The 27,854-nt window shown below is 35.6% G+C and overlaps 1 protein-coding gene across 1 annotated transcript; it reads right to left on the reverse strand.

Annotated features, from left to right (window-relative positions):
* Positions 1-460: 460 nt before the first annotated feature.
* CHEK1 (checkpoint kinase 1) lies at positions 461-27,785 on the reverse strand. Its single transcript, XM_058544872.1, has 12 exons — positions 27,701-27,785; positions 26,649-26,872; positions 25,145-25,209; positions 24,991-25,060; positions 21,346-21,534; positions 20,814-20,918; positions 18,877-18,972; positions 14,145-14,253; positions 13,747-13,924; positions 13,363-13,494; positions 3,252-3,353; positions 461-1,495 (listed from the first exon to the last, which is right to left on the reverse strand). Exons 1-12 carry the CDS (start codon positions 27,763-27,765, stop codon positions 1,400-1,402), a joined length of 1,431 nt encoding a protein of 476 aa, XP_058400855.1. The 5' UTR covers positions 27,766-27,785; the 3' UTR covers positions 461-1,399.
* Positions 27,786-27,854: the final 69 nt, after the last annotated feature.

Below are 27,854 nucleotides of genomic sequence, written 5' to 3' on the forward strand. Positions count from 1 at the left end.
CTTAAGGAACTGGGGAGCTGAATGCAACATTTACTGAGATGGGGGACACTAGGGAGGAAAAGGTTGGAGGACAGGGATCAAAACTGGTTTTGGTCATGTGATCACTATTAGTCAAGTGGAAATATCAGGTAGGCTGTGGCTATAAAAGTCTGGAGCTCAGCGGACAGGTCAAAGCCAGAGATAACTTTGTTTTTGAGAGTTACTAATGGGTGAGAATTGTCAAATTCTCAAGAACAAAATTTCTTTCATGTTTGAGAATTTACGGGCTCAATTCTTAGGCATTGCCTATTAGTTCAAATTTATTCCTCCTATGGGTATACTGCAGTAACACAATTTACCAATATACACTAATAATTGATAAACTCTAACCATAAAATTTCATATGTTCTTGGCTTCAGACTAAGATAAGTGATTTTTATAAATTATCAAGAAAAAGGAATACAAGCCCCAACCTAATACATTCAAAAGTTAATATAAATTTTATTAAAAGAACAAAGTCTTAGTAAATCCATTGGTAAAAGAACCAGGAATCAGATTTATTTCTTTTATAGCTTCCTTACTTCTCCCTCCTCTTTTATTCCTTACCACCTAGAAGCTTAGTCACCAATAAGTTCACAGAGTTAACTATTCATTTTCAAATAGAATTTATTTTTTAATAAAGAATTAAAATATGGCTGTGAAAGTAGAAAATAATATAGAAAAATATTTAAAATGTGCAACAGTAATTTTAAAGATAGTTAAGCACTAGAGTTTATGCTCAACTTCTACTTGAAAAACCAACCAGTATTTTATATTATTAACTACACCAAAAAACCCATATCTACTTGCAATTTTAATTAATAGTTATAATTCAGGGACAGGTTTATATACCTGGCCAGGTCCTTTTGAAAATATAAGTACAAGTCTTGGGGATATATTTTTTGAAGTTGACATCACTTCATAGACTGATAAATCTACTGTCCAAAAGTCAGAGGATTGTTTTTACTAATTCATCCATATAATTAAATCAATGTGGAGGAAATATGTATTTTTTGGCAGAAACCAAATGTTTTGTTAAAAACAGGACAAAAGTATCATCTTTCATTATGTTGGTATAAAAGTTAGTAAACTCATGTATCCCCAAAGCTTGGTTTCCACCAGGTGGGTCTCAAATTCAGACACTAAACACAGATGAAGAAATATTTAATGAATTCTATCCACGTCTCCCCAAAGTTTTATTTATAATTAAAATATAGGTATTACTTGTATGAAGAATATACAAAAAGCAGTGGAAAATGTTTTGGGAAGATGACTCTTCAGGGTTGTTTGCAGTTTGCAGAATAGGATAATCTTCTCTAGGAAGAATAACGTCAACATAGCAGCACTATATTCACCAGGAATCTCAGAGCCAATGGATCTATCATGTGGCAGGAAGCCACACCTTCTGGCTGCTTACAACATCACTCAGCTTCCCCTTAATCTTCAGGAAGTGTCTCTTGAATTCCAATCCATCACCCTATATTAGGAATAATATCCAAAAATAATATCAAAAAAAAAAAAAAACCACTATGCCATAAAATCAAACTTTCTTTAGTGGTAAGTAGAGACAAACATCCTTAGGTATGTCCAGCTACAATTCCCTTCAAGTCTTCTAATGAAGACCAAATATCCTGGTAGAAAAAACAGCTACATAAATAATTCTGACTAGATAGCCGGCCCATCATTATTTCCCATCACACTGGTCTCAGAGAGCAGAAACAATGACATCCTGTCTGTTTCAAGAGTCAGTATCTCTGGACATAAGTCATTTTCCATAGGGCTTGGGGTTTGTACACTAAAAATAACAACTACAAGACTTGACAAAATACTGTGGCAACAAAGTCAGTGATTCACTTATGAGAAAAATTTCACTACACCAAGATCTTAATAATTTCATTCCATACCAAGCATTTGGACAACAGTATCCCAGCAAATCTCCAGTATAAAGAATGTGATCTACAACTCCAACCTCCTTTAATTTTTTTTTCTTTTTTTTTTGTGAGGAAGATCAGCCCTGTGCTAACATCTGCCAATCCTCCTCTTTTTTTGCTGAGGAAAACTAGCCCTGGGCTAACATCCGTGCCCATCTTCCTCCACTTTATATGGGACGCCGCCACAGAATGGTTTGCCAAGTGGTCTGTCGGTGCGCGCCCGGCATCTGAACCAGCGAACCCCGGGACGCCGCAGTGGAGCGAGTGTACTTAACTGCTTGCACCACCAGGCCGACCCCCCAACCTCCTTTAGAGTGACGTACAATCTCTCAGGAAATAGAGAAAATCCTATTTTGGTCTTACATATCAAGGGCTTTAAAAACTATAAACTCAGAACCAATAATTTCTAAAGAAATAATCAGAAATGTGAACAAAACTCTATGTATAGGAATATTATTATAGAATTACTTGTAATGGATAAAAGTTCATTAACTAAATGTGCAAACATTTTTGAAAAATCATAATTTTTATTAAAAAAATATTCTATATGAATTCAGTAAGAAAAAGTTTAGAATGCTTGAAAATATTAAGAGTAATTACTGCTAGACAGTATAATTTAAATTATTTTTATTTTCTTATTTGTTACTTATTTACATTTTCTATAAAAAACAAAAACCTGGGGCTGGCCCAGGGGCGTAGTGGTTAAGTTCAGAGCACTCTGCTTCAGTGGCCCAGGGTTCGCAGGTTCAGATCCTGGGCATGGACCTATACCACTCATCAAGCCACGCTGTGGCGGCAACTCACATACAAAATAGAGGAGGATGGGCACAGATATTAGCTCAGGGCGAATCTTTCTCACCAAAAAATAAATAAACAAATAAAAACCAAAAACGTTTATAATAAGGAAAACGTCATTTGAAAAAGCTATGTTTAAGAAGAATAATGACAAGAACAAATGTTCAAAATATTAAATGAAGAAAGCAAATTACCACATATTTACAAATGCCATGTATATATAAATATAATGCCATTTAAAAAAATCTCCACCTAAGAGTATTTCCATATGGTATATACTATAAGCAGGAGAAAGACTACTATAATGAAATATATCAAAAATAAGTCTGTGTCTTCTCTAGATCATAAGATCAAACTTGATTCCTATTTTCTTTTTAATACTTTTTGTATTTTTAAAATTTCTACAATGAACATGTGTAATACTTCTTTAAAAATAGCAAAACAAAGTTTTTTTAAAAAATGTGCTCTTCAACAAAGTTTTTTTAAAAAATGTGCTCTTCTACATACCTTAGAAAGCCGGAAGTCAACCAAAATCTTCTCATCCATTTCTACCAAATTCACTTTGAAAATCAGTTTATTGTTTCTTCTATCAGTTGTTGATACAGTAACCTAAGGCAATAAAAATAAGGTTAAGCTAGATGTGTGGACAGAGAATACTCTAAACTAAAACTATAATCTCAGGTCAATGACATTACTGGAATACAAATTTGAGAGGCACTTCTATAACAGAAGCAGTGCCACATGAAAATCTCACTCCTTCCAGGGACTTCCCTCTCCCAGTGGGCGTGTGTGCTCAACCCAAACCAACCTATAAACAGGATGCAGCCCCATTACCAGGATTGAGTCTTCGCAACAAGATAAATTTAGAATTTTACCAAAATACAACTGAAAGAAGAGACAATTGAACAGAATAAAAATAGGATGGGAGGAAAAACAAGATTATTAAAACATAAGAAAGAAAAGGAGAGGCCAGATTTGTGGCTGAAAAGCTACAGCAGCAATCAGAAGACGGCGAAGGTTTTGAACGGCCTTGCCTTCCACTTCCAGTGTTTTAGAATACCTTCCACTTTCAGTGTTTTAGAATATTCCTATGGTCTATAAAGAAGCCTAGGCTAGATGAGCAACATGAAAAGAAAGGCCCAGCCAACAGTCAGCACCAAGACCCCAACGTGGATGAGGCCATCTTAGACCACCAGCCACAGTAAAGCCATCAAATGACTACAGACGGATAAATGAGCCCAAGCAAGATGAGGAGAAGATTTGCCCAGCTATGCGCAGCCCAAATTACAAAAACATTTGTAATAATTTTCACTTCAAGGAATGACTATAAAAAATATACAGTGTACCACAATTGTGAAATACTGGAACAACACATGTTCTGGGAAGACACTCAACACATCTGAATTAAGCTATTAAACTTCAAAGAGGAAAATTCTTAAAGGATTCAGGCAGCAAGAGTGAATCAAAAAATGATGTCAGTGAAAATGGAGAAGTAAGGATCTCCAAAAGCCCACTAACTCCACAAAAGCAATAAAAAAAAACTGGCAAAAATTGTCAGAATCAATTTTTTCAGAACACTGGAAACTAAAAGCTTGCAGCAACACAGAAGCAGTCATACAAAACAGGTGAAACTCAGTAAGAATAGTGAGCTTTCTCACACTGTAACTTAACCTGTTCCCATTCCCCACTCCTCAGCTCAACAGTAGCCTTGAAAATAACGGTCCACATTCCAGGTACAGGTACAAGTGGCAGCACAATAAATCTCATTCACAAATTGTCTTCAGCTGATCTGGCTCCCTGGAAGACCTGCTCAGAACACTTGTCTTTATTTTGCCTGACTGACTAGAATTCATCTGTGCTAAAGCTGCCACCTGGGAAGCATTTGTCAAAAACATTTGCAGGCAAATGCTTTAGCCTCTGCTTACTGAGGCAATAGATAACAGTTGGGGCAAACAACAGATTACTCAAAAAGGTTGGAAGGAAAGGCTGGGGAGTAAGACGTTTTTGAGAGATAAGGGCTTTGAAAATCTTTTACATATTCCTGGGAATCTAAGGGTGCACAGGGCAGTGGACGTACTCAGGAAAGATCCGAAAAAGCCCTAAGCTTTACCTCTGGCTGACTATGAGGCATTGGACAAGCAGGAAGTGAAGGCTAAGGCAGAGTTGTAAACTGCCTGGCTGAGTATTAAAGGCATGCCCCAACACTCACACAGAACCTTTCTGCAGAAATTAGATTTTTTGGTTCCAAAAATTTAAAGAACTCTCTGCCCAATGATTAGCTGACTTCCTAGCTAAGAAAACAAAGATTTCAGAGGCTACACATGACAAGGAATACAAACTTTGCAAAATGAGATCAGAAAAGTCGCTAAACAATCAACAACTACATCAAGGATCAACAACAAACCCTGGGAAAATGGGAAAATCTGATTTCCAGAGCTGTCACATTATAATATTCAAAATGTCCAGTTTTAAACAAAAAAATGACAAAGCATATAGAGAAACAAGAAAATATGGCCCATACACAGGAAAAAAGCAATCAATAGAAACTCTTGCTAAGGAATAGAGAGAAAGAAGGAAAAGAAATGAATAGAGCCTAAGAGATCTGTGGGACATCATCAAGTGTATCAGAACATGCATAATGTTAAGTCCCAGAGGGAGAGGAGAAAAAAGGCAGAACAAATATTTGAAAAAAGTAATGGCCAAAAACTCTCCAAATTTGATGAAAAATTACCTACATATCCAGGAAGCTCAATGAACTCCAAGTAAGATAAAATGAAAGAGATCCACACTGAGATACATCACATTCAAACTCTCAAAGGCAATGACAAACAGAGAATCTTGAAAGCAGCAAGTGAGAAGTGACACATCATGAACAACAGACACTCAATAACATTAACAGCTGATTTCTCATCAGAAACCATGGAAGCCAGAAGGCAGTGGGATGACATACTCAAAGTGCTGAAAGAAAAATTGTTAAGCAAGAATTATATATCTGGCAAAACTATCCATCACAATGAAGGAGAAATTAAAACATTCCCAGTCAAAATATGAAAGAGTTTAAAACTACCAGACCTGTCCAAAAAGAAATGCTAAAGTAAGTCCTTCAGGCCAAAATTAAAGGATACCAAATAGTAACTGAAATCTACATAAAGAACACTGGTAATTTACATAGGTAAATACAAAAGACGATATTAATGAATTTTTTGCTTGTAACTCCTATTTTTCCTACCTAATTTAAAAGACAACTATATAATTATAAATCTATGTTGATGGGTACACAATGCATAAAGTTGTAATTTGTGAAAATAACAGCATAAAAAAGGAGCAGATCTACATAGAAGCAAAGTTTTACATACTATTGAAATTAAGTTAGTATTAAGTCTAACTAGACTGTTATAAACTAAGATATTTGCAATCAGGGCAATCACCCAGGAAAAAAACTAAAAAAAAAGAGTAAAAGAAATGAAAAAGGATTTTAAATGGTACACTAGAAAGTATCTATTGGGAAAAAAAAGGCAGTAATGGAAAAATTGAGGAACAAAAAACACAAGATACAGTAGTCCCCCCTTATCTGCGGTTTTGCTTTCCACAGTTTTCAGTTACCTGTGGTCAACCTCAGTCCAAAAACATTAAATGGAAAATTCCAGAAATAAACATTTCATAAGTTTTACATTACATGCCTTTCTCAGTACCATGATTAAATCTCACGTTGTCCTGCTCCATCTCGCCCAGGATGTTAACTACCCCTTTGTCCAGCATATCCACACTGGATACGCTACCCATCCATTAGTCACTTAGTAGCTGTCTCAGTTATCAGATCGACAGTTGCAGTATTGCAGTGCTTGTGTTCAAGGAACCCTTATTTTATTTAATAATGGCACCAAAGCACAAGAGTAGTGATGCTGGCAATTTAGATATGGCAAAGAGAAATCATAAAGTGCCTCCTTTAAGTGAAAACATGAAAATTCTCAACCTAATAAAGAAAGAAAAAAATTCATATGCTGAGGCTGCTAAGATCTACAGTAACTTTTATTACAATATATTAAAATAGTTCTATTTTATTATTAGTTATTGTTAATCTCTTACTGCACTTAATTTATAAATTGAACTTTATCATAGGTATGTATGTATAGAAAAAATAGTTATGATTAGGGTTCCATACTATCCACAGTTTCAGACACACACTGGGGATCTTGGAATGTATCCCCCATGGATAAAGGGAGACTACTGCATGAGGAAAACAGCAAAAAGGCAGAAATAAGTCATTTCTTATATGATCATGTTAAATGTAAATGGATTAAACTCTCCAATTAAAATGGTGAGACTGGCAAAACAGATTAAAAAAATATAATCCTATAAATATATGCTGTCCATAAGAGACTCATTTTAGATTCAAAGACACAAATAGGTTGAAAGTAAAAGGAAGGAAAATAGTCCATGCAAACTACAACCAATACAGAGCTGGAGTGGCTCTATTAATATCAAACAAAATAGATTTTAGCAAAAATTTTTGCAAGAGACAAAGGACATTATATAATGTTAAAAGGGTCAATACATCAAGACACAGCAACTATAAACATGTTTACCTAGTATCCAAACTCCAAAATACATTAGGCAAAAACTGACAGATATTATAAGAAATAGAGTTCAGCAATAGTATTTGAAGAGTTCAACACTCCACTCTCAATAATGGATATAAAAATTAGACAAAGATAAACAAGGAAATAAAAGATATGAACAACACTATAATGCAACTGGACCTAACAAACATAAAGAACACTTCACCCAACAACAGCAAAATACACATTCTTCTTAAGTACACACGGAACATTCTCCAGTACAGACCATACGTTAGGCAACAAAACAAGTCTCAATAAATTTAAAACGATTTAAATAATATTAAGTATCTTCTCTGACCACAATGGAATGCAATTAGAAACCAATAATAGAAGGAATTTTGGAAAATTCACAAATATGTGGAAATTAAAACAACATACTTAAATAACCAATGGGTCAAAGAACAAATCATGAGTGAAATTAGAAAATACTTTGATATGAACAAAACTGAAAACTCAACATACCAAAACTTGTGGGAAGCAGCAAAAGCAGTGCGTAGAAGTACATTTATGTCTATAAGCACTTAAATTAAAAAAGAATGATCTCCAATCAGTAACTTAACCTTCCACTTTAAAAAAATAGAAAAAGAAGAGCAAAGTAAATCCAAAAGAAGGAAATAATAAAGATAATAATGAGATAAACAAAATATAGAATAGAAAAACAGAAAAATCAGTGAAACCAGAAGTTAGTTCTTTGAAAAGATAAACAAAATTGACAAACCTTTAGCCAATTTGACCAAGAAAAAAAGAGAAAAGACTCAAATTACTAAAATCAGGAAGAAAACTAGGATCTTAATACTATGAAAAATTGTATGCCAACAAATTGGAAAACCAAAATGAAATGTATAAATTCCTAGAAACAGAAACTGCCAAAACTGACTAAAGAAGAAATAATACATCTAAATAGATCTGTAACAAGCAAAGCTATTGAGTCAGTAATCAAAAAATTTCCAGCAAAGAAAAGCCCAGGACCAGATGGCTTCATTGAGAATTCTACCAAAAGTTTAAAGAATTGGGGCTGGCCCCGTGGCCTAGTGGTTGAGTTTGGATGTGCTCCGCTTTGGCGGCCCGGCTTTGGTTCCCAGGAGCAGACCTACATGACTTGTGAGCAGCCACGTTGTGGCAGTGACCCACATACAAAATAGAGGAAGACTGGCAACAGATGTCAGCTCCGAGCTAATCTTCCTCAAGTAGAAAGAGGAAGACTGGTGACAGATGTTAGCTCAGGGTGAATCTTCCTCAGAAAAAAGAAAAAAAAGTTTGAAGAATAAATACCAATCCATCTTAAATTCTTCCAAAAAACAGAAGAGGAGGGAACATTTCCCAACTTGTTCTATGAGCCTAGTAGTACCCTGATACCAAAATCAGACAAAGACATTGCAAGAAAACTACAGACCAAATCCCTTGAAAAAACTGAGTAAAAAAATTCTCTGCCAGCCCTGATGGCCTAGTGGTTAAAGTTTGGCATGCTCCACTTCAGCAGCCCGGGTTCAGTTCCCAGGATCAGAACCACACCATTCGTCTGTCAGTAGCCACGCTGTGGTGGAGGCTCACATGGAAGAACCGGGACTTAAAATTAAAATACACAACTAGGTACTGGGGCTTCGGGGAGAAAAAGAAAAAAGAGAGGGAGATTGGCAACAGATGTTAGCTTAGGGCAAATCTTTCCCAGCCAAAAAAAAAAAAATCCTCAACAAATACTAGCAAACCAAATCCATCAACACACTAAAAGGATTATGCACCTTGATCAAATGGAATTTATCCCAGGAATGCAAGTTGATTCAAAATATGAAAATCAATAAATGTAATATACCCTATTAACAAGGAGAAAAAGCGGAAAGGAAAAAATCCCAAAAGATCATTTCAAGAGATGCAGAAAAAGCATTTGAAAAAATATAACATCTTTCCTTAATAAAAACACTCAACAAACTAAAAATATAAGGTTCTTCTACCTGATAAATGGTATAAAAAACCCACAGCTAACATCATACTTAATGGTAAAAGACTGAAAGTTTTCCCCTAAGATCAGGAATAAGAAAAGGATGTCTGCTCTCGCCATTTCTGTTCAACATAATGCTGGAAGTCCTAGCCAGGGCAATTAACCAAAAAAAACAGAAATGAAAGTATCCATACTGGAAAGGAAGAAGTAAAACTTCTAAATCTCTATTTGCAAATAACATGGTCTTATATATAGAATGCCCTAAAGAATCTGCAAATAAACTACTAGAGCTAATAAATGAGTTCAGCAAATTTGTAGGATATAAGACCAGTTAAAAAATATGCAAAAAAAGTTGCATATCTACACACTAGCAATGAATAATTTCAAAATGAAATTAAAAAACATTCCATTTACAATAACATCAAAAAGAATAAAATCTTAGGAGTAAATTTACCCAAGGAAGTACAAGACTTAACACTGAAAACTACAAAATATTCTTTAAAGCAATTAAAGAAGACATAAATAAATGGAAGACATCCTATGTTAATAGATTTGAAGACTTAATATTACCAAAATGGGAATACTCCCCAAATTAATCTACAGATTGTAATCCCTATCAAAATTCCAAATGCCTTCTTTGCAGAAACAGACAAGCTAATCCTAAAATTCAGATAGAAATGCAAGTGACCACAAATAGCCAAAACAATCTTGAAAAAGACGAACAAACTTAAAGATTCACATTTTCCAATTTCAAAACTTACCACAAAACTACAGTAATCAAAACAGTATGGTACTGGAATAAACACAGACATAGAGATCAATGGAATAGACCTGAGAGTCCAGAAATAAACCCATACATCTATGGCCAATTTATTTTCAACAGAGTGCCAAGATCACCCAATAGAGAAAAAATAGTCTTTTCAACAAATAGTACTGGAAAAACTGGATATCCACATGTAAAAGATAGAATTTGGACCCCTACCTCACATCACACACAAAAATTAACTCAAAATGGATGAAAGACCTAAATGTAAGAGCTAATTCTATAAAACTATTAGAAGGAAACAAAGGTTAAATCTTCATGATGTTGGATCTAGCATTATTTTCTTAAATTTGACATCAAAAGCATAAGCAACAAAAGAAAAAATAGATAAACTGAAATTCATCAAAATTAAAAATTTTTGTGGGTCAAAGGACACTAACAAAAAAGTGAAAATAGGAGAATTTTCTCTCACAGGATGGGAGGAAATATTTACAAATAAGACATCTAACAAGGGTCTAGTGTACAGAATATATAAAGAACTCAACAGTAAAAAGAGAAACAACCTGGTTAAAATATGGACAAAGGATCTGAATGGATATTTCTCTAAGGAAGGTATATAAACAGCCAATAAGCATATGAGAAAATGTCAACATCATTAATCATTAGGGAAATGCAAACCAAAAGCACAATGAGATAAAACCTTACTCACAAAGACAGCTATAATCAAAAAAGCAGAAAATAAGAAGTGTTGGCAAGGATGTGGAGAAACTGGAACTCTTATACATTGCTGGTGGGAATGTAAAATGGTGCAGCTGCTTTGGAAAGCCACTTGGCAGCCCTTCAAAAAGTTAAACATCGAGTTATCATATGACCTAGCAATTCCATTCACAGGTATATACCTAAGAAATTGAAAACATATTGTTATGGGCTGAACTGTGTCCCCTCAAAATTTGTATGTTGAAGCCCTAACCCCCCCGGTACCTCATAATGTGACTGTATTTGGAGACAGGACCTTTAAAGAAGTAATTAAGTTAAAATGAGACCATTAGGTGGGTCCTAATCCAATCTGACTGGTGTCTTTGTAAGAAAAGGAAATTAGGATACAGAGAGAAACAGATATCAGGGATGTGTGCATACAGAGGAAAGACCCTATGAGAAGGCAGCAAGAGGGTGGCCATATGCAAGCCAAGGAGAGAGGCCTCAGAGGAACCAATCCTGCTGGCACCTTGATCTTGGACTTCAGTCTCTAGAACTCTGAGAAAATAAATTTCGGTCGGGTAAGCCGCCTAGTCTGTGGTATTTTCTTACAACAGCCTTGACAAACAAAAACACATGTTCAAACAAAAACTTGTAAAAGAATATTAATTGCAGCATTCTTCATAACAGCCAAACCATAGAAACACCTCAGATGTCCATCAACAGATAAGTGGATAAACAAAATGTAGTCTATCCATACAATGGAATATTATTCACCTATAAAAAGGAATAAAAGTACTGATAAATGCTGTAACATGGATTAACCTTGAAAACATTACACTAAGTAAAAGAAGACAGACACAAAGAGCCATATATTATATGATTCCATTCACATGAAATGTCCAGAATAAGCAGTCCATAGAGACAGAAAGTAAATTAGTGGTTGTCAGGGAATGAAGGGAAGGAGGAATAAGGAGTGACTGCTAAATGGTATGAAGTTTATTTCTGGGGCAATGGAATGTTCCAGAATTAAATGGTGATAGTTGCACAATCTTGTGAATATACTAAAAACCACTGAATTAAACATTTTAAAATGGTTAAATTAATGATTTTTATGTTATGTGAATTTTATGTCAATAAATCTACCTAAAAAAAAAAGGTAAATTATCTATACAAATGAGAGGAAAATCAGGCTGGCCTCAGATTTCCACACAAACATTTCCCCCTAACTTTTAATTTTGAAAGCTCACAAATCTACAGAAAAACTGAAAGAATGGTACAACAAATAACCATATACCCTCATTGGCCTTATCAAACTAGGTAAGTATATGTTTACTTATCTTCTTTTACATGGTTGATTGTTTTTCAGTTTGTTGGTTTTTTTTGCATGTGAGGAAGATCAGCCCTGAGCTAACATCCAATGCCAATCCTTTATTTATTTATTTATTTTTGCTGAGGAAGATTGGCCCTGGACTAATTATCCGTGCCAATCTTCCTCTACTTTATATGGAACGCTGCCACAGCATGGCTTGACAAGTGGTGCATCGGTGTGCACCCAGGCCACCAAAGCGGAGCGTGCACACTTAACCACTTGCACTACCAGCCAGCCCCATGTTTTTTAGTTTTTAAACTAAGTTACAGATGGCATCACTTCACTTCAACATGTTTCTCCTACAAATAAAGACATTCCCCTACAAAACCACAATATTATGACTACACCCAAGAAATTTGACACTGATACAAAAACATTATCTAATATAAAACCCATATTCACATTTCCCCAATTGTTCCAATAACGTGCTTTATAGTTTTTTTTCTTTAAATCCATGATCTAGTGAAAGATCATGCATTGCATTATTTATCAGGTCTCTTTAGTCTCTTTTATTTTTTACTTTTTTTGTGAGGAAGATCAGCCCTGCGCTAACATCTGCCAACCCTCCTCTTTTTTTGCTGAGGAAGATTGGCCCTGAGCTAACATCTGTGCCCATCTTCCTCCACTTTATATGGAACGTGGCCATAACATGGACTGCCAAGTGGTGCATCGGCACATGCCCGGGATCTGAACCGGTGAACCCCTTGGGCCGCCGCAGTGGAGCACACGCACTTAACCGCTTGCGCCACCAAGCAGGCCCCGTGTCTCTTTTAATAGAGAATATTCCCCTCTATTTGTTTTTCATGATAGTAACATTTCTGAAATGCCTAAAGTCAGATTAGAATGTCAATGTTATAAATATGCTATAATAACATAAACAACAAAAACTGGTAGGTGGGAGCAGGGGAGACGAAAGTGTGAGATTGTTAATGTATTCATCTTTCATAGAAAGAAATCAATTGTTACTGTTACAATTTAAGTATATATAGTTTTTAAGAAAATAATGACATAAATCTCTTAATATTTTTAATAACCTTAGAGAAGTCTTTTAAGAAATATTATTTCTTAAGGTAAAAAAACATTTTACTTAAATTCCTTCAACTTCAATTGTTTCTTTTTCAAATTAAACCAATTACTTTATACTTTTAAAATATACTGATAATGATAGTTTTTTACACAAATATTTAAATTTTTCTTCAGGCAAAAATATAATGAAAATCAGTGAAACATACCTGATTCATACAACTCTTCTTCCATTGATAGCCCAGTTTCTCACAAGTCTCTTTCAGGCATTGATAAGATTTGTCTGCATCCAATTTGGTAAAAAATCGTGTCATTCTTTTGACCAAGCGCTGCCAAGGGTTCTACGTGTCAAACAGAGAAGAGCTGATAAATCTGATACCACCAAAAGCAGTCATATCATAGCTATTTCGTCTGAAAATTATTTTCTGTGACTTAAGATTCTTACAGATGACGGTCTCCTTTAATTCTCTCCTCCTTGTCAAAAAAAATCTGTACAAATTGAAGTGTTAATACTATATTTCTAAGATTTAAAGACCTAAAGACAATAAAAAATAAAGGGCTTCCATATTTACTTGAAAAACTGAACCCCTTACCTGTGAGGATCCTGGAGTACCAAGTAACTGACTATTCAGAAGCATATGATCAGGACATGTGGGCTGGGAAAAACTGATCCCTTGTACCAGTTTATCAATGTATGAAGGGCTGGTGTCCCATAAGGAAAGACCCGTCCGCGGCTCTGGCTGGGAACTGGAGTACTTCACATTTTCTTCACTGAGGCATTAAGATATGAGGAAAAATATACCTTTAAATAATATCTGTCAGGCCTTTCTTATATCACATTATCATTCTCACACTGATAAAAATTATATTCATTATTAAGAAAAAATATATACATTATTATTTTTCATTCAACAACTACTTGTGATGCAAATAAACACATGTGAAAGTGAAAAAAAAAAAAACCTACTTGATCTTTATTAATTAATCTTACCTTGAAGCACTGTTTACTGGAGAGAAGTCCAAATTGGATTGAATGTGCTTAGAGAATCCACTAGGAGACTCTGATACACCACCTGAAGTAACTCGGGGCCTCTTCGCCCCTAAAAAAGAAAACAGTAACACAAATGCTTTTAAGTCTTCTATGCAGAAATTTTTTAATTAACTCAACTGGCAAGTTGAAGAAGTAAAACCACATCTAAATCCATTTATTTAACACGATATTTATACGACAAATAGTGGCTCTTCCTACATGATTTTACAAGAAATGTGGTCATTATGAACTTACTAGCATTCACTCGTCAAATTACACGTTTCACAAATTCTGACCGGTAACTGTATTCCAAGTGTGGGGTATCATGTTAAGGCCTTAATTTTAGTGGTACCATTTACGGTATCAGAACAATATTCCATGAAGACAGAGAGACCCAGCTAAAGGATCAAAACTTTTTAAAATAAAAAATAATTTAGGATAATAGCAATAAACATTATCAATTTGCACTATCCAACATTCTACGCTCCCTGGGAAAATCTTTACCAAGGATAATCATTATATAGAAAATGATGCCACCATAAGTTCATGGTTACTACCCTCAGCTGTATCCTCAACACTGAAAGTCAGTCCTATGTTTCTCTAGTCAGTTTCCTCTCCCTCTTTCTGCAATAATTGTTTTAAAACTTCTACACTTTTGTCAAATTTCCAAGACCATCTTCCAGCACCTCATTACTTACCATATGATACCATCTCCCATTTCACAAATTGGGTTTTGTTCACAAGTAAAGAAAATTTCCTAACTCCTTCACTTGCCACTACCAAATCTGCTAATTTACTTGCATTCCTACCCATCCTCTCTTCCCTTCCATCTCCCATCAAACGTTCATCCCTCTACTTGTATTTGAACCCATACCCTCCTTTCTCCTCAGGGATCTTCACGCTCTCTTATTCCCTCTCTCAGACTTTCAGCCTCTTCCTCTCAACTGGATCTGTCCTGAAATCATTTAAATACGCTTAAGTTTAGCCAAACTTTTTATTTATTAATCTACTCATTCAAATATTTTATTGAGCCTGCTATGCATCAGGCAGTAAGATGGGAGAAGTGGCATGCTGGTGTGCTGATGAGAAATACCCTGTAGAGAGGGATAAATTAATTATGCAGGAGAAACAGAGAAGAACTGCTAGACAATGACCCTGAATAGGCAAAAGAGAACTGAGCCTAGCGCACAAGAGAAAGAGCTGGTATATCTGGAGCAATTTATCCATAGCAACCGGGGAGAAAGCAGAGTATATGAGCATAGAGGCAGTTGGTTAGGTGGGTGGAGATGATGTGGGAGCTTGTGGAAGTTCCCTTGTGATGGCTTCTATTTCCCAGTGAAATAGGAAGTACTATAACCAACTGAGAGTGAGGATGAGGAAGGAGGTATTAGAAGCTGAAAAGAAAACGTATAAAAGTGTGATTTTGAGGTTGTGAAAAAAGTGGTGAAATGCATTATGACTGCCTCGCACAATTAAGGGACCACTTGAGATCAATGATCCCGAATTTAAAGTGAATGTTGTTGTGAATTTTTCTCCAGCTGCAATTAGCTGTGCAAGTATAACTGTAGAGTAGGTAGAAAACTGGATTAAATTTGAGTTAGGTTTTTCCCAGTGAGTATGATGAAAAGGGAATGCGGCAAGGAAGCTGAAGATGAATGTAAAGAAGTCATTATAATGACTGACCTTGGGATTTAAAGCAGGATGGAACTCAGGACCTAGGAAGGGGCAGATAACAGATAGTGAAAAGGTAGTAGAATTAATGGACTGCAAGTCCAGGTAGGGTCAAAGAATTGTTGGAGTCAGGGTACTAAAGAGAGGAAGCCAGAAAAAAAATATGCTGGTGGTCAGAGTAGAATGCTTGAAGAGAAGATCACTAGAGAAGAGAAGGTCAAGGAAATGTGAGGTCAGGATACTGGAAAGATCATCCAAATAAATATTTAAATCACCAAGAACCATGACAAAAATTATATCAAGAGTCGTGTTGGAGAGAGCGACAATGCAGCAGGAATTTTAATTTGGGGTTCAGAAGTTGATTATAACAAGGAGGGAATAGTGGGTGGTTGAGTCTGATAAATATGAGATTCAAAATGGAAGGGAGAGGAATGTGGGAAAAAAGGAAAGTGACAAGAACAAGAAGAATGCCCGACCCACTCCCAGATCAAAGGGTACAAAGGTGTGGGAGAGAAAACATCTACCACTTGAGAGGAAGCAGTGTCCTCAGGGGTGAGTTGAATTTCAATTAGAACGAGGTGAAAGGTAAAAGAAACATTCAGAGAAGAGTTAAAAATTCCTCATTCTCCCGCTGTCCTCTCCTCCCACTCACAGCCAAACTTCTTGAATGAGCTACCTATACTCTGCTTCTTCACCTCTCTTTTAGACTACAATCACTATACTCTAGAATTTACTCCCAACTCTCCACCAAAACTGTTCCTGCCAAGATCATGAATAACTGCCATATCACGGAATCCACTGGACAAATTTTGAGGCTTCATGTTATTAATTCACTTAACAGTATCTGCCACTGTCATGCATTTTCTTCTCTTAGCCTCAATTACTCCACATTCTCTGACGTTCCTCCCACCTCTCTGGCTACTTTTCTGTTTCCCTGGCCCCCACCTACCACTTAAATGTTGGCATTCCTTAAAATTTCATACACTCAATTTCGTCTACCATCATAGTTTACATTACCATCTATCTGCAGAAAACACCTGAACTGACATCTCAAGCCTCACACACACATACACATAAATACCTACTGGACAGTTTTACTTAACTTCTCAAATTCAACATGCCCAAAATCAAATAAAATTTTCCCCCAAATCTGTTTTTCCTCCTGAGTTACATCCCAGTAAATGGTATCACCATTTATACAGTTGTTCAAACCAGAAAGGAGTCATCATTGATTCCTCATTCTCCTTCATTTTCTACATATAAACAATCATCAGTCCTATCAACTATCAATTCTAGTTCTTAAATTTCTTTGGAATATCTCTCTTCTTTCCAATCCCACTGTCACCAACCTAGTCCAAGCTACCATCTTCTCATGTCTAGGATCAAAAACAACTTTTAAAAAAAGTAGCCAGAAAGATCTTTTAAAACCAAATATATGATCATGTCATTTCCTTGCTTAAAAGCTCTCAAAGGTTTCCCCAATGCCCTTGAGCTAAAGCCCAAAATCCTTAACATGGCTTACAAGGTCCTCCTCCACTACTTGATCACTACCTACCTCTCTGGCCTCATCTCAAACATCTCTCCCTTCTCTCTTCACTCCTTTACTCAACAAACATCTACTGAGTGCCTACAATGCACCATATACTGTGCTAACCACTAGTGATACAATGAACAAGCCAGACACAGTCCATGCCATAGTGGCCTTCTTTCAAATTCCTCAAATGCACCACTTTCTAAACCCCAAGACATTCCAAATGCTGCTTCCTCTGTTCAGAATCTGCTACTCATCTTGCTAGCACTCATCTGGCTAGCTCCTCTTTAATCTTCAAACCTTAGATTTAATATGATTTCCTCAGGAAGACAAGTTTTCTCCGTCACTTAAGACTTGGTCAAACACTTAGCTATAGTACCCTGACTTTCCACTTTATAATTATTAATAAATGTAAAATTATTTTTATGTTTGTTTTTCCTACTAGTCATTATAAGCTCCATGAGGACAGAGACCACAGCTATCTTGTACTGTTGACTTGTGATACTGACTTTGCAAGTACCTTTTCTTTCACAGAAAAATATACTTGTTTTTTAGGCAAACGAAACCAGGATCAAAATGAATAGGCAACCCACCGGTTGGGAAAAAATACTTGCAAACCATATATCTGACAAGGGATTAATCTCCATAATATATAAAGAACTCACACAACTGAACAATTAAAAAACAAACAACTTGATCAAAAAATGGGCAGAGGAAATAAACAGACACTTCTCCAAAGCAGATATACAGATGGCCAATAGGTATATGAAACGTCACTAATCATCAGGGAAATGCAAATCAAAACCACACTAAGATATCATCTTACGCCTGTTAGGATGAATATAATCACCAAGACAAAAAACAACAAACGCTGGAGAGGCTGTGGAGAAACGGGAACCCTAATTCACTGCTGGTGGGAGTGCAAAGTGGCACAGCCTCTATGGAAAACAGTATGGAAATTCCTCAAAAAATTAAAAATAGAAATACCTTATCATCCAGCTATCCCACTACTGGGTATCTAGCCAACAAACCTGAAACCAACAATCCAAAGAGGCTTTTGCACCCCTATGTTCATCATAGCATTATTCACTATAGCCAAGATGTGGAAGCAACCCAAGTGTCCCTCAACTGATAAGTGGATAAAGAAGCTGTGGTATATATATAGAATGGAATACTACTCAGCCATAAAAAAAAGACAAAATCATCCCATTTGCAATAACATGGATGGACCTGGAGGGTATTATGTTAAGCGAAATAAGCCAGAAAGAGAAAGACAAACACCACATGATTTCACTCATACGTGGAAGATAAACCAACACACAGACAGAGAGAACTGTTTGGTGGTTACCAGGCCTAGTGGGGTGAGGAGGTGGGCAAAAGGGGTGAAGGGATGCATTTATATGATGACTAACAAACAATAATGTATAACAAAAATTTCACAATAAAGAAAAAGAAAAAGAAAAAAAAATACTTGTATTTTAAGGATATTACCTTTCTTGAGTGGTTTGTTGTACCATCTATCTTTTTTGATGTCAGGGATGGTAATCCTTACTGACGGATTCTCAACTAGGATTTTATGCAGTAGAGCTGAAAACAAAACATTAAGACAACATTTACAAAAGAGTCATGCACATTAGAAAAGCCTATAGCCTGTGGTATGGAACACATTCTCTATTGGTCTCCTTACAACCGAATATTATTTCTAGGGAAGAGAAAAATAAAGCTACTGAAGTATTGCTTTAATTTCATGCAGTTTTTCTTTGCTACTGTCTATATCTTAGAATATTCTTCCCAGATCTGATTCTCAGTTGTCTGCAACTAAGAAGAACAAGAGCCAGGTGGAAATGCTTCCCCCCATGTGATAACATTAACAAAAAAATACAAAAACCCCCTTATCCATTTTCAGTACCCAACTTCATTGGTCCAATATGTCATGTTAAATCCTCATTCACACAGTTTTATAAGGACAATCTACTTTCCAAAAACTTTTTCTTTTGGTGAGGAAGATTGACCCTGAGCTAACATCCGTGCCAATCTTCCTCTATTTTGTATGTGGGATGCCGCCACAGCATGGCTTGATGAGCAGTGTGTAGGTCCGCGCCCAGGATCCAAACGCTTGAAGCCTGGGCTGCCAAAGTGGAGTGTGCAAACTTAACCACTACACCACCAGGCCAGCCTCTACTTTCCAAAAACTTTGAAAGAGACAGTCATATAAGCAACCATCATCCTAAAGTATCTTAATTATCTTGACAAAAAATTCATACATCTCCCACTACCAAAATCATTTTCTAATGGACCAAAGATTTAAATGAAAAAATGGAGCCATGAAAACATAGGGAATTTTTTTCTAATATTAGGGATAGAAAAGACCTTTCCAAACATGACCATATAGTGAGAAACCACAAAGGACAAGATAATAGATTTGAATAAATAAAAATATAAAACTTTTGCATGTCAAAATAGCATAAACAAAATAAAAGTACATAAATGGTGAAAAATATTTCTAACAAATGTGAAGATCTAATGACATTAATGTTTAAAAAAAAAAACTCACACAGTAATAAAACCTCCCTGTCAAAAATGAGCAAAATAGACAATCTACAAAAATAGACAAAAAGCCAATAAATATATAATGGATATACAACCTCATTGGCACTAAATTTAAAATAAAAATAAAAAACAGTGAATGTATTTTTTAAAGGCCTATTAGAAAATTAGTCAAATATTTTTTTAAAAATATAAACCAATGAGATGGTGATAAAATGGTACAAACTTTCTGGGAAGCAATATGGCAAAGTAAACCACAATAATTAAAAACTATATACATCCTTGACCCTGTAGTTCCACTTCTGGGGATTTTTTTAATTAAACAATTTAAAGGTATGTGCATTACATGGATGATCATCATTATCTCTTTCATAACAGTGAAAAATCAGAAAAAGTCTAAATCTCTAAAAAAGTGAACGGGATGAGTATAGTAAGGCATATCCACACAGCAGAATACTATCATAGCCTTTAAAAACAATGATGTAGACCTGCAATTATAGTTATGGAAAAATGTCCACAAAGCATTAACATAAAAAAACAGGTTACAAAATAGCATGTGTAATGTGATCTCATCTTTTGTCAAAACACACATACTTATAACTAATATACATATATAACAAACATATATTAAATATTTTTACAACAATGTCTAGAAGCACATATCAAAATATTAAAAGAAGCTATTTCTGAATGCTGGGATTATAGGGTTGGTTTTTTAAAAATTTTTATTTATTATGTTCTAATTTATCTACAAGGATCATGGATTATTTACATGATTATTTAAAAATTAAAAAGAAAAAAAAATGTAAGAAAAAAATTCAAAAGGCAGTAGGCTTCATTATCCAAGAAATCAGTACTTTCAATCAAGATAACCCAGTTACCTAGAGGAACAGAATCGATTTTTTTCCAAGGGTTGAGGTATGTTTTTTTTTCTTTCCAATCAGAATATTCTTGACAACTGTCACTGGGCTGGTCCCATGGCAATTCTAAGAAAGAAATAAGTCCCAGTTATCTGAGTGCTCGCATCGTTATACAGTAAAGATTTTAAGGGAAAATAATCAATTACACAAATCCATTAAAAGTTTCCTCAAAATTAATTCAATATGGTTTTCAAACCAAAAATGCAACTCACAAAAATTTCAGAGGCACTTCAAAGATGGATGAATCACTTCCTGCCCTACTCTTTCCAAAAGTATTCACATGAATCTTAAAAGAGATAGCTATTGTGTTACCTCATTTATCAGCTATACATACCTGATTTTTAAAAACTTTTGGGGTTAAAAGTTCCAACTTAGTTATAAATAAGTTACTATCACATAAATATGGATTCCCTTGGTTTATTTCATTCATTTTGGTCTAACACATTTGGCTTTCCATAAGACAGGAGTTTTATCATGATTAAACAGCTGTTACCTCCAGCCAACATCGCAGTAAGTACTATTCCACAGGACCAAACATCAACCGGTTCTGCATGAAATTCTTTCCTCTTTAGAAGTTCTGGAGCAACATAAGGTAAAGTACCACACATCTTGTTCAATAAACGTTCACGATTATTATGCCGAAACACTGTCGCCAAGCCAAAGTCAGAGATTTTGAGGTTATCTAAACCAAAGGAAAAAAGAATAGCACCGGATAAAAATGTTTTGTATATAGATATACCTAAAGGAATTAAGTTTTATTGGAAAATCCCTGTTGTTACTTAAGGTTCATAGAACTTCTCTACCTTAAAATGACCAAAAAGAAATTTTAAAAAACAACAAATAAAAGACATCATCATCTAGCTATAACTAGAAAAAGGCCTCATTGCTTCTATCAACTTAAGAGAAATACCATCAACACACAAAACAATATGGACCACGTTAAAGAAAGATACTGCCTTCTGGAAAAGTGCATTCCAGACTTAGGCTGAAAGCAGAGCTGAGCCTTTCATCAGATTGTGCAGAGGGCAGAAAGGAAACATCAACAATATACTAGGCACAACTTTCTCAGAAGCAAACAAACCCAGCTGGCAGGATGGTCTTTCTTTTTTTTGGAGTTTTTTTCCATGTTTGTATCTCTAAACAATATATTTTACATATTTTTGACCTTCATAAAAATAGATTCATACTTGTATGAATTCTTCTGCAACTTTTTTTGCTCTATATCATTATATTCCTAAAATTCATCCATGTCATTACTTGTAGCTATAAATCATCCATTTCATAATTTATCTGTTCTATTGTTGATAGACATTTGAGTTGTTTCCAGTTTTTTGCTATTATAAACACCACTGCTGTATATATGCATAATGTTTTATTTTTTAAACCAGGTGGGTACACAGGTGTTTATTATATTTTAATTTATTATATTATGTATTATACATTTTATATAAATTTTTGTGGGCCTGAATTTTTTTTAAGTTTTAAATAAAAGTAAAGGTTTTTATGCTATACAAATACAATGTAAAAGGGTAAAAAGTAGGGGCTGGCCCAGTGGCATAGTGGTTAAGTTTGCATGCTCTGCTTCAGTGGTCGGGGTTTGCAGGTTCAGATCCCCGGCGCAGACCTATGCACCATTCATCAAATCACGCTGTGGCAGGCGTCCCACATAAAATAGAGGAAGATGGGCACAGATGTTAGCTCAGGGCTAATCTTCCTCACCAAAAAAAGAAAAAGGGTAAAAAGTAAAGTCCATATGCACATAAGAAAAAAGCATATATTCTATGATCTAACTTACATTACGTTTTACACATATCTCCACTTGGGTTGTGAGGATAAAGAAGAGAGATATCATATCTCACAACCCAAGTAGATTCTCTTACTCTGCCCATTTTATAGATGAAGAAAGTGAGGCAGAGAGAAGTTAAGCAATTTACCCCAAGGCCACACACCTATTACAAGGTGGCCTAGATTAAACCTAGGTTCAAAGGACTCTAAAGCTTAAGCTCTTAATACTATGGTATACCACCTCTCATATTTAAAGATACATTCAATCCTTCTTTTCCAGAGGGTTTTATGTAGCTTGAAACCTGTATTTAATCAAAAAAGGACTTAATTTGTAGATGAGGAAGGGGAAGAACTAACTGTAATACCATCAAGGCTATTAACATTCAAAAAGTAATGGAAATAGAATGAAAAATGGAAGCGAAAGAAATTTTCCCAGCTGTGCTCTCATTTCTCAGGATTCATCAACAGACCATTCTACAGTTCCTTTTTTCCCACACAAATTTTCTGAATATCTAAAATTTTGCTACGTGCCTTATGAAAGGCCAACTTACAGTAGGTTAAACAACCAAGGGAGGATCTTAGGTAGCTAGGTTAGCAGATGGGTTAATAAAAGGGTATCTAAAAGATATTCATCAAAACATTAACAGTGATTATAACTGATTGGTGAGCTTCTGGTGATTTTTTACTTTCTTCTTTATACTTTTGCTCTTACTTCATGATTATCTTTTATCTTTATGAAGGGAAAAAAACCAATACTTTAAGTTTGGGAACAAAGTTCTCATATTCCAGATATTATTACATACTCACATCTCCATTTTTTAGTAAATAAAGTGGCTTCTCTTAATTTATCCCCTCATATGAAGGTGAATTATAGAGTTCAGGAAGAGGTTAGGAGGCTGATAAGAAAGTACAGTTACCTGTCATGGTGAACAATGCTGCCAGAAACACTAAACCTCAGGGTTAGACAAAATCTTAAAAGTACTTTGGTCCAACTAGCCAAGCAACGTTTAAATTCCCCTTACCATATCCCTGATGATAATAATCCAGTGTTTGACTCTCATGTTATAAACTCACTATATTCTAAAGCAACCTATTAAGTTTCTGGACAGATCCATTAATGGGGGTCATCCCTGTACTACCTTCCACATAGTTTTCACCCACATATTCTGAAGAACTGTATTCAACAGGTAGCAAGTTTCCACCGAGTTCCTTCAGTTATTCCTTATTTTACATAGTTTGTGGCCCTTTCATCATTCTAGTCAGTCTCCTATAAAAGTACTTCAGTGGTCTACGTGCCTTTTACACTATTGTCCCAGGACACCCATTATTTCCGGTGTGGCCTCACTGAAGAAGTGTTGGACTGCCATCTTCCTCATTCTCAATAACATCAACTTAAGTTTCCTAATGACCAAATTACACTGGGAACTAATATGAAGTTTGCTGCCAGCTAAGTCTTTTTTAACCTGCTTTGCTGCCAAAGATATGCCACTCAACTATACTTACTTGGTTAGTTTTTTCCATCCAAATACTGGACTTTAGATTTTTCTCTGTTGGAGAACAACTTGTTAAATCTGACCCATCTCTCTGGTCTGCTAAACTCATTCATTCAATAAATATTCTTGAAAGCCTATTTGCCAGGCTCTATTCTAATGCATTAAATAAAGCATTAAACAAAACAGACAAAAGTCACTGCCTCTTGCAGCTGACATTTCTGTCATCTCTCTTTTTTTTTCCCCCCAAAAGCCCCAGTAGATAGTTGTATGTCATAGCTGCACATCCTTCTAGTTGCTGTATGTGGGACACGGCCTCAGCATGGCCGGAGAAGCGGTGCGTCAGTGCGTGCCCGGGATCCGAACCTGGGCCACCAGCAGCGGAGCGCGCGCGCACTTAACCGTTAAGCCACAGGGCCGGCCCTCTGTCATCTTTTTGGATTCTGATTCTATAAGCTAACACTTTCACTAGCCATCCCTCTCAGTTTTTATGGCATCCATAAAATATATCTAAACTCTTTTCATCCAAATCATAGATTAAAAAGAACAAACAGGGGCACAAAGCTAAGGTCCAGGGTATTCCAATAGAAACTTCCCTTTATTAATTTATTAAAGAGTTGTTTAAGACTATTCATATAGTTATTCATATAGTGAGCTACCCTTGCATCTAGGTCAGATTTCTGTTTCATCCACAACTATATCATGAAAGACTCATAAAGTCTAAATATACTGAGTCTCTCAAATTTCCTAGACTTTTCTTTGGATTTTTTGCCCTGAAATTTCAATAACACAAAAGCCTTGATCCTGCGTTGTACAGCTATATTAAAATAACTTAGGTGGCAGTGACAAAATGCTCAACTTACCCCTTTCATCCAATAGGAGATTTTCTGGCTTAATATCCCTGTGAGTTATTCCAATACCATGCAAATAAACCTAGGAGGGAAGCATACCAAAGTTCAGTAACTTACTTCAGTCACACTAATTTTAAGCAAAAGGAAAAGAGACAACTGTACCTACCACCCCTGCCATGAGTTGATGGAAGAACCTCTGAGCATCTTGTTCAGGCATGCCTATGTCTGGCTCTATAGGAATTAATTATGAAAGTTAGTTTACCAGGTAAATATAATCAGGCATCAACCACAAAGTCTCCTAATGCTAAGGTTAGACATTTGTGATTGTACTGTAGCAACAGAATCTTATGCTAACAGTTAAAGACTCTGGAGTTCACCAACTCATATAGTACTTAATAGCTCACATTTTCCCATCTGTTCGTGGCAAAAATAAATTAACATCACAGGAAAATTACAGAGACCAAAAACTATCATCCAAATCAAGAATGCAAGCCATACCTTGAAAGCCCCTGCTCATCTTACACTAACCATGATCTATATGGTATCCTTCAAATTCTCCTCTAATTTCTTCTAAATGCTATAACAATATTTCTCCTACCTCTGAAATGTAATTGCCAAAGTGTAAGCCTGGGCAAATCTAAGCTAATTTCACTAAATAATTAACAAAAGATTTAAATTTCATATACTCTCTCACTACTACAAAGCTGTGAATGTCTGTGAAGTTCCTTCAGGAAATACAGTTTTATTAAGAAATGTTCTATTGTCAGTTATCTTTTTGTACTTTGATCTCCCTCATTAACTTTTTTTTAAACGTTTTATTTTTTATTATTTTTTTCCCCCAAAGTCCCAGTAGATAGTTGTATGTCATAGCTGCACATTCCTGTAGCTGCTACATGTGGGACGCAGCCCCAGCATGGCCAGAGAAGTGGCGCATCGGTGCGCGCCCAGGATCCGAACCTGGGCCGCCAGCAGCAGAGCGCACACACTTAACTGCCAAGCCACGGGGCCGGCCTCCCTCATTAACTCTTGATTTTTTCTACACTCAACTCTCTCCTGAGATACATATTGGAGATTCTAATAATCAGTTTTTAACTGTTAATACAATAGCTTTAAATAATCAATTTAGATTCACAGAATATAATTTATGTATTCCTCAGTGTTCTGTAATATAAAGCCTTTGAATCTACATAGAATATTTAGGTGGCAAACACAGACATTACTTAATATATATAAAGCAATCCTAGAACATTCTCAATTATTTCATTTAAATAAATAAAGAAGAAATATAACAACATGCTATTATTTATTATTTTGTATCTGTAAATGTATGCAATGATTTTATGTAACTAGAATGTCTACAAAGAAAAAAACTGTCTAGGCAAACAATAGATTGCAATTATAATACTTCACCATGAGATTAGTTTATCATTCTTAAACTCTACAAAACAGCAATCTCAACCAAAATCACATATACAACTTGGGAAAAAAAGTTTTCTTTGATGACTCTATATATGCTTTCATGTGTTAACATAAGTTGCTAAAACAAGAAAATTTACTCCAATTTCATTATTGCATAAGCAATTGGACAATGATCAAATAGCAGACCCAAGATTCAAAACCAAATTTAGAAATTCGTTTAGTAGAATAAGTATCTTAAATCTTTTCCATACCTATTCTATCAAAAAGTTCTCCCCCACTGCAGTACTCCAGAAATAGATACTGGATATTGCCTTCTCTCCTGTGACCATAGAATTTCACTACATTCTCATGATTTAACATTTTATTGATACAGATCTCTTTCTTAATATTTTCTGGACAGTCTATGGCACGCTTCATGTCTACTATCTTCACTGCAACTGCTTCTTCAGTTCTTCTATTCACAGCAAGTTGAACTCTAAAAAGGAAAAGGAAGACATTTGAATTCTTTCTTTTAAAACTTCAAAAGATTAAACATGACTCATCCAACTATTTTACCTTTATTACTTTCTCTACAAAGGAGAAACCAAGGAAACAGTTTCTGCCATGTTCTCAACAGATACTACTCCTTTCTGACATGTAAGGTATGATAGTTAATGTCCCAAGGAAGTCATTATGCTATACATCCAAAAGTCATTTAATAAACGCTTGATAAAATAAATTAAAATGGGATAACAGCAATTGTATGCCACATCACATATATGCATACACTATTCATTTAATTTTAATAACATTACCTAACATATATCAATCCGACACTACATACACCTGTGTTAACTGTTCTAAGCATCTATGCGGTAGGTACTACTATTGCCATCTCACAGCTGAGGAAACAGAGGCACACAACCGCATTAAGAAGCTTGCCCAAGAAAACAAAACAATGACCAGTATGTGACAGAGTGAGGGTTCGAAACCAGTCTGACTCCAGTGTCTGTTCATTTGCTCACTTAACCACTATGCTTAAACCCCAGGAAGGGATATGTGGGAAGAGAAACTGACTTTAGAAGTCTCTTCCAGCTCTTTACAAACACTGTTGGAAAAAAGCAAGAAAAAAATTAATTCTTACAAAAGATTGTGCAGCTTCAGTTCCCAAAAGTCTTGGATTTCAAATGCAAAGATCTGTTCGCTAAGGCACCACTGTATTAGAATAAACAACTCCAAAACAATGAATATGTATGTACTCAAACAAGACAACAGAGAGAAAACTAAACAAGCGTGAAGGCAGGGTAAGCGGACTCAAACTCACTCTCCATAGGCACCTTCTCCCAGGGTTTGCACCAAGTCCCAGTCTTCCACAAAGGGCACTGCCATGACTCCACTACGAACCACGGCTGCAAAAGGTAGGAACCCAGAAATGATGGGGATGAGAAGAAGCCTCAATTATCTGTAAAGCCACTGAG

This window comes from Diceros bicornis, chromosome 7 (genome assembly GCF_020826845.1).
Source record: "Diceros bicornis minor isolate mBicDic1 chromosome 7, mDicBic1.mat.cur, whole genome shotgun sequence".
NCBI lineage: Eukaryota > Metazoa > Chordata > Mammalia > Perissodactyla > Rhinocerotidae > Diceros > Diceros bicornis.

What these genes read in the sequence shown, in the direction of transcription:
- CHEK1 (XM_058544872.1), bottom strand. Translation starts at nt 27,765, where the DNA reads ATGGCAGTGCCCTTTGTGGAAGACTGGGACTTGGTGCAAACCCTGGGA. An exon ending in CAACAAACCACTCAAGAAAG is followed by an intron (nt 14,254 to 18,876) that starts GTAATATCCTTA and finishes TTTCTTTTTTAG; the next exon opens with GGGCGAAGAGGCCCCGAGTT. An exon ending in GTACTCCAGGATCCTCACAG is followed by an intron (nt 13,495 to 13,746) that starts GTAAGGGGTTCA and finishes TTTGACACGTAG; the next exon opens with AACCCTTGGCAGCGCTTGGT.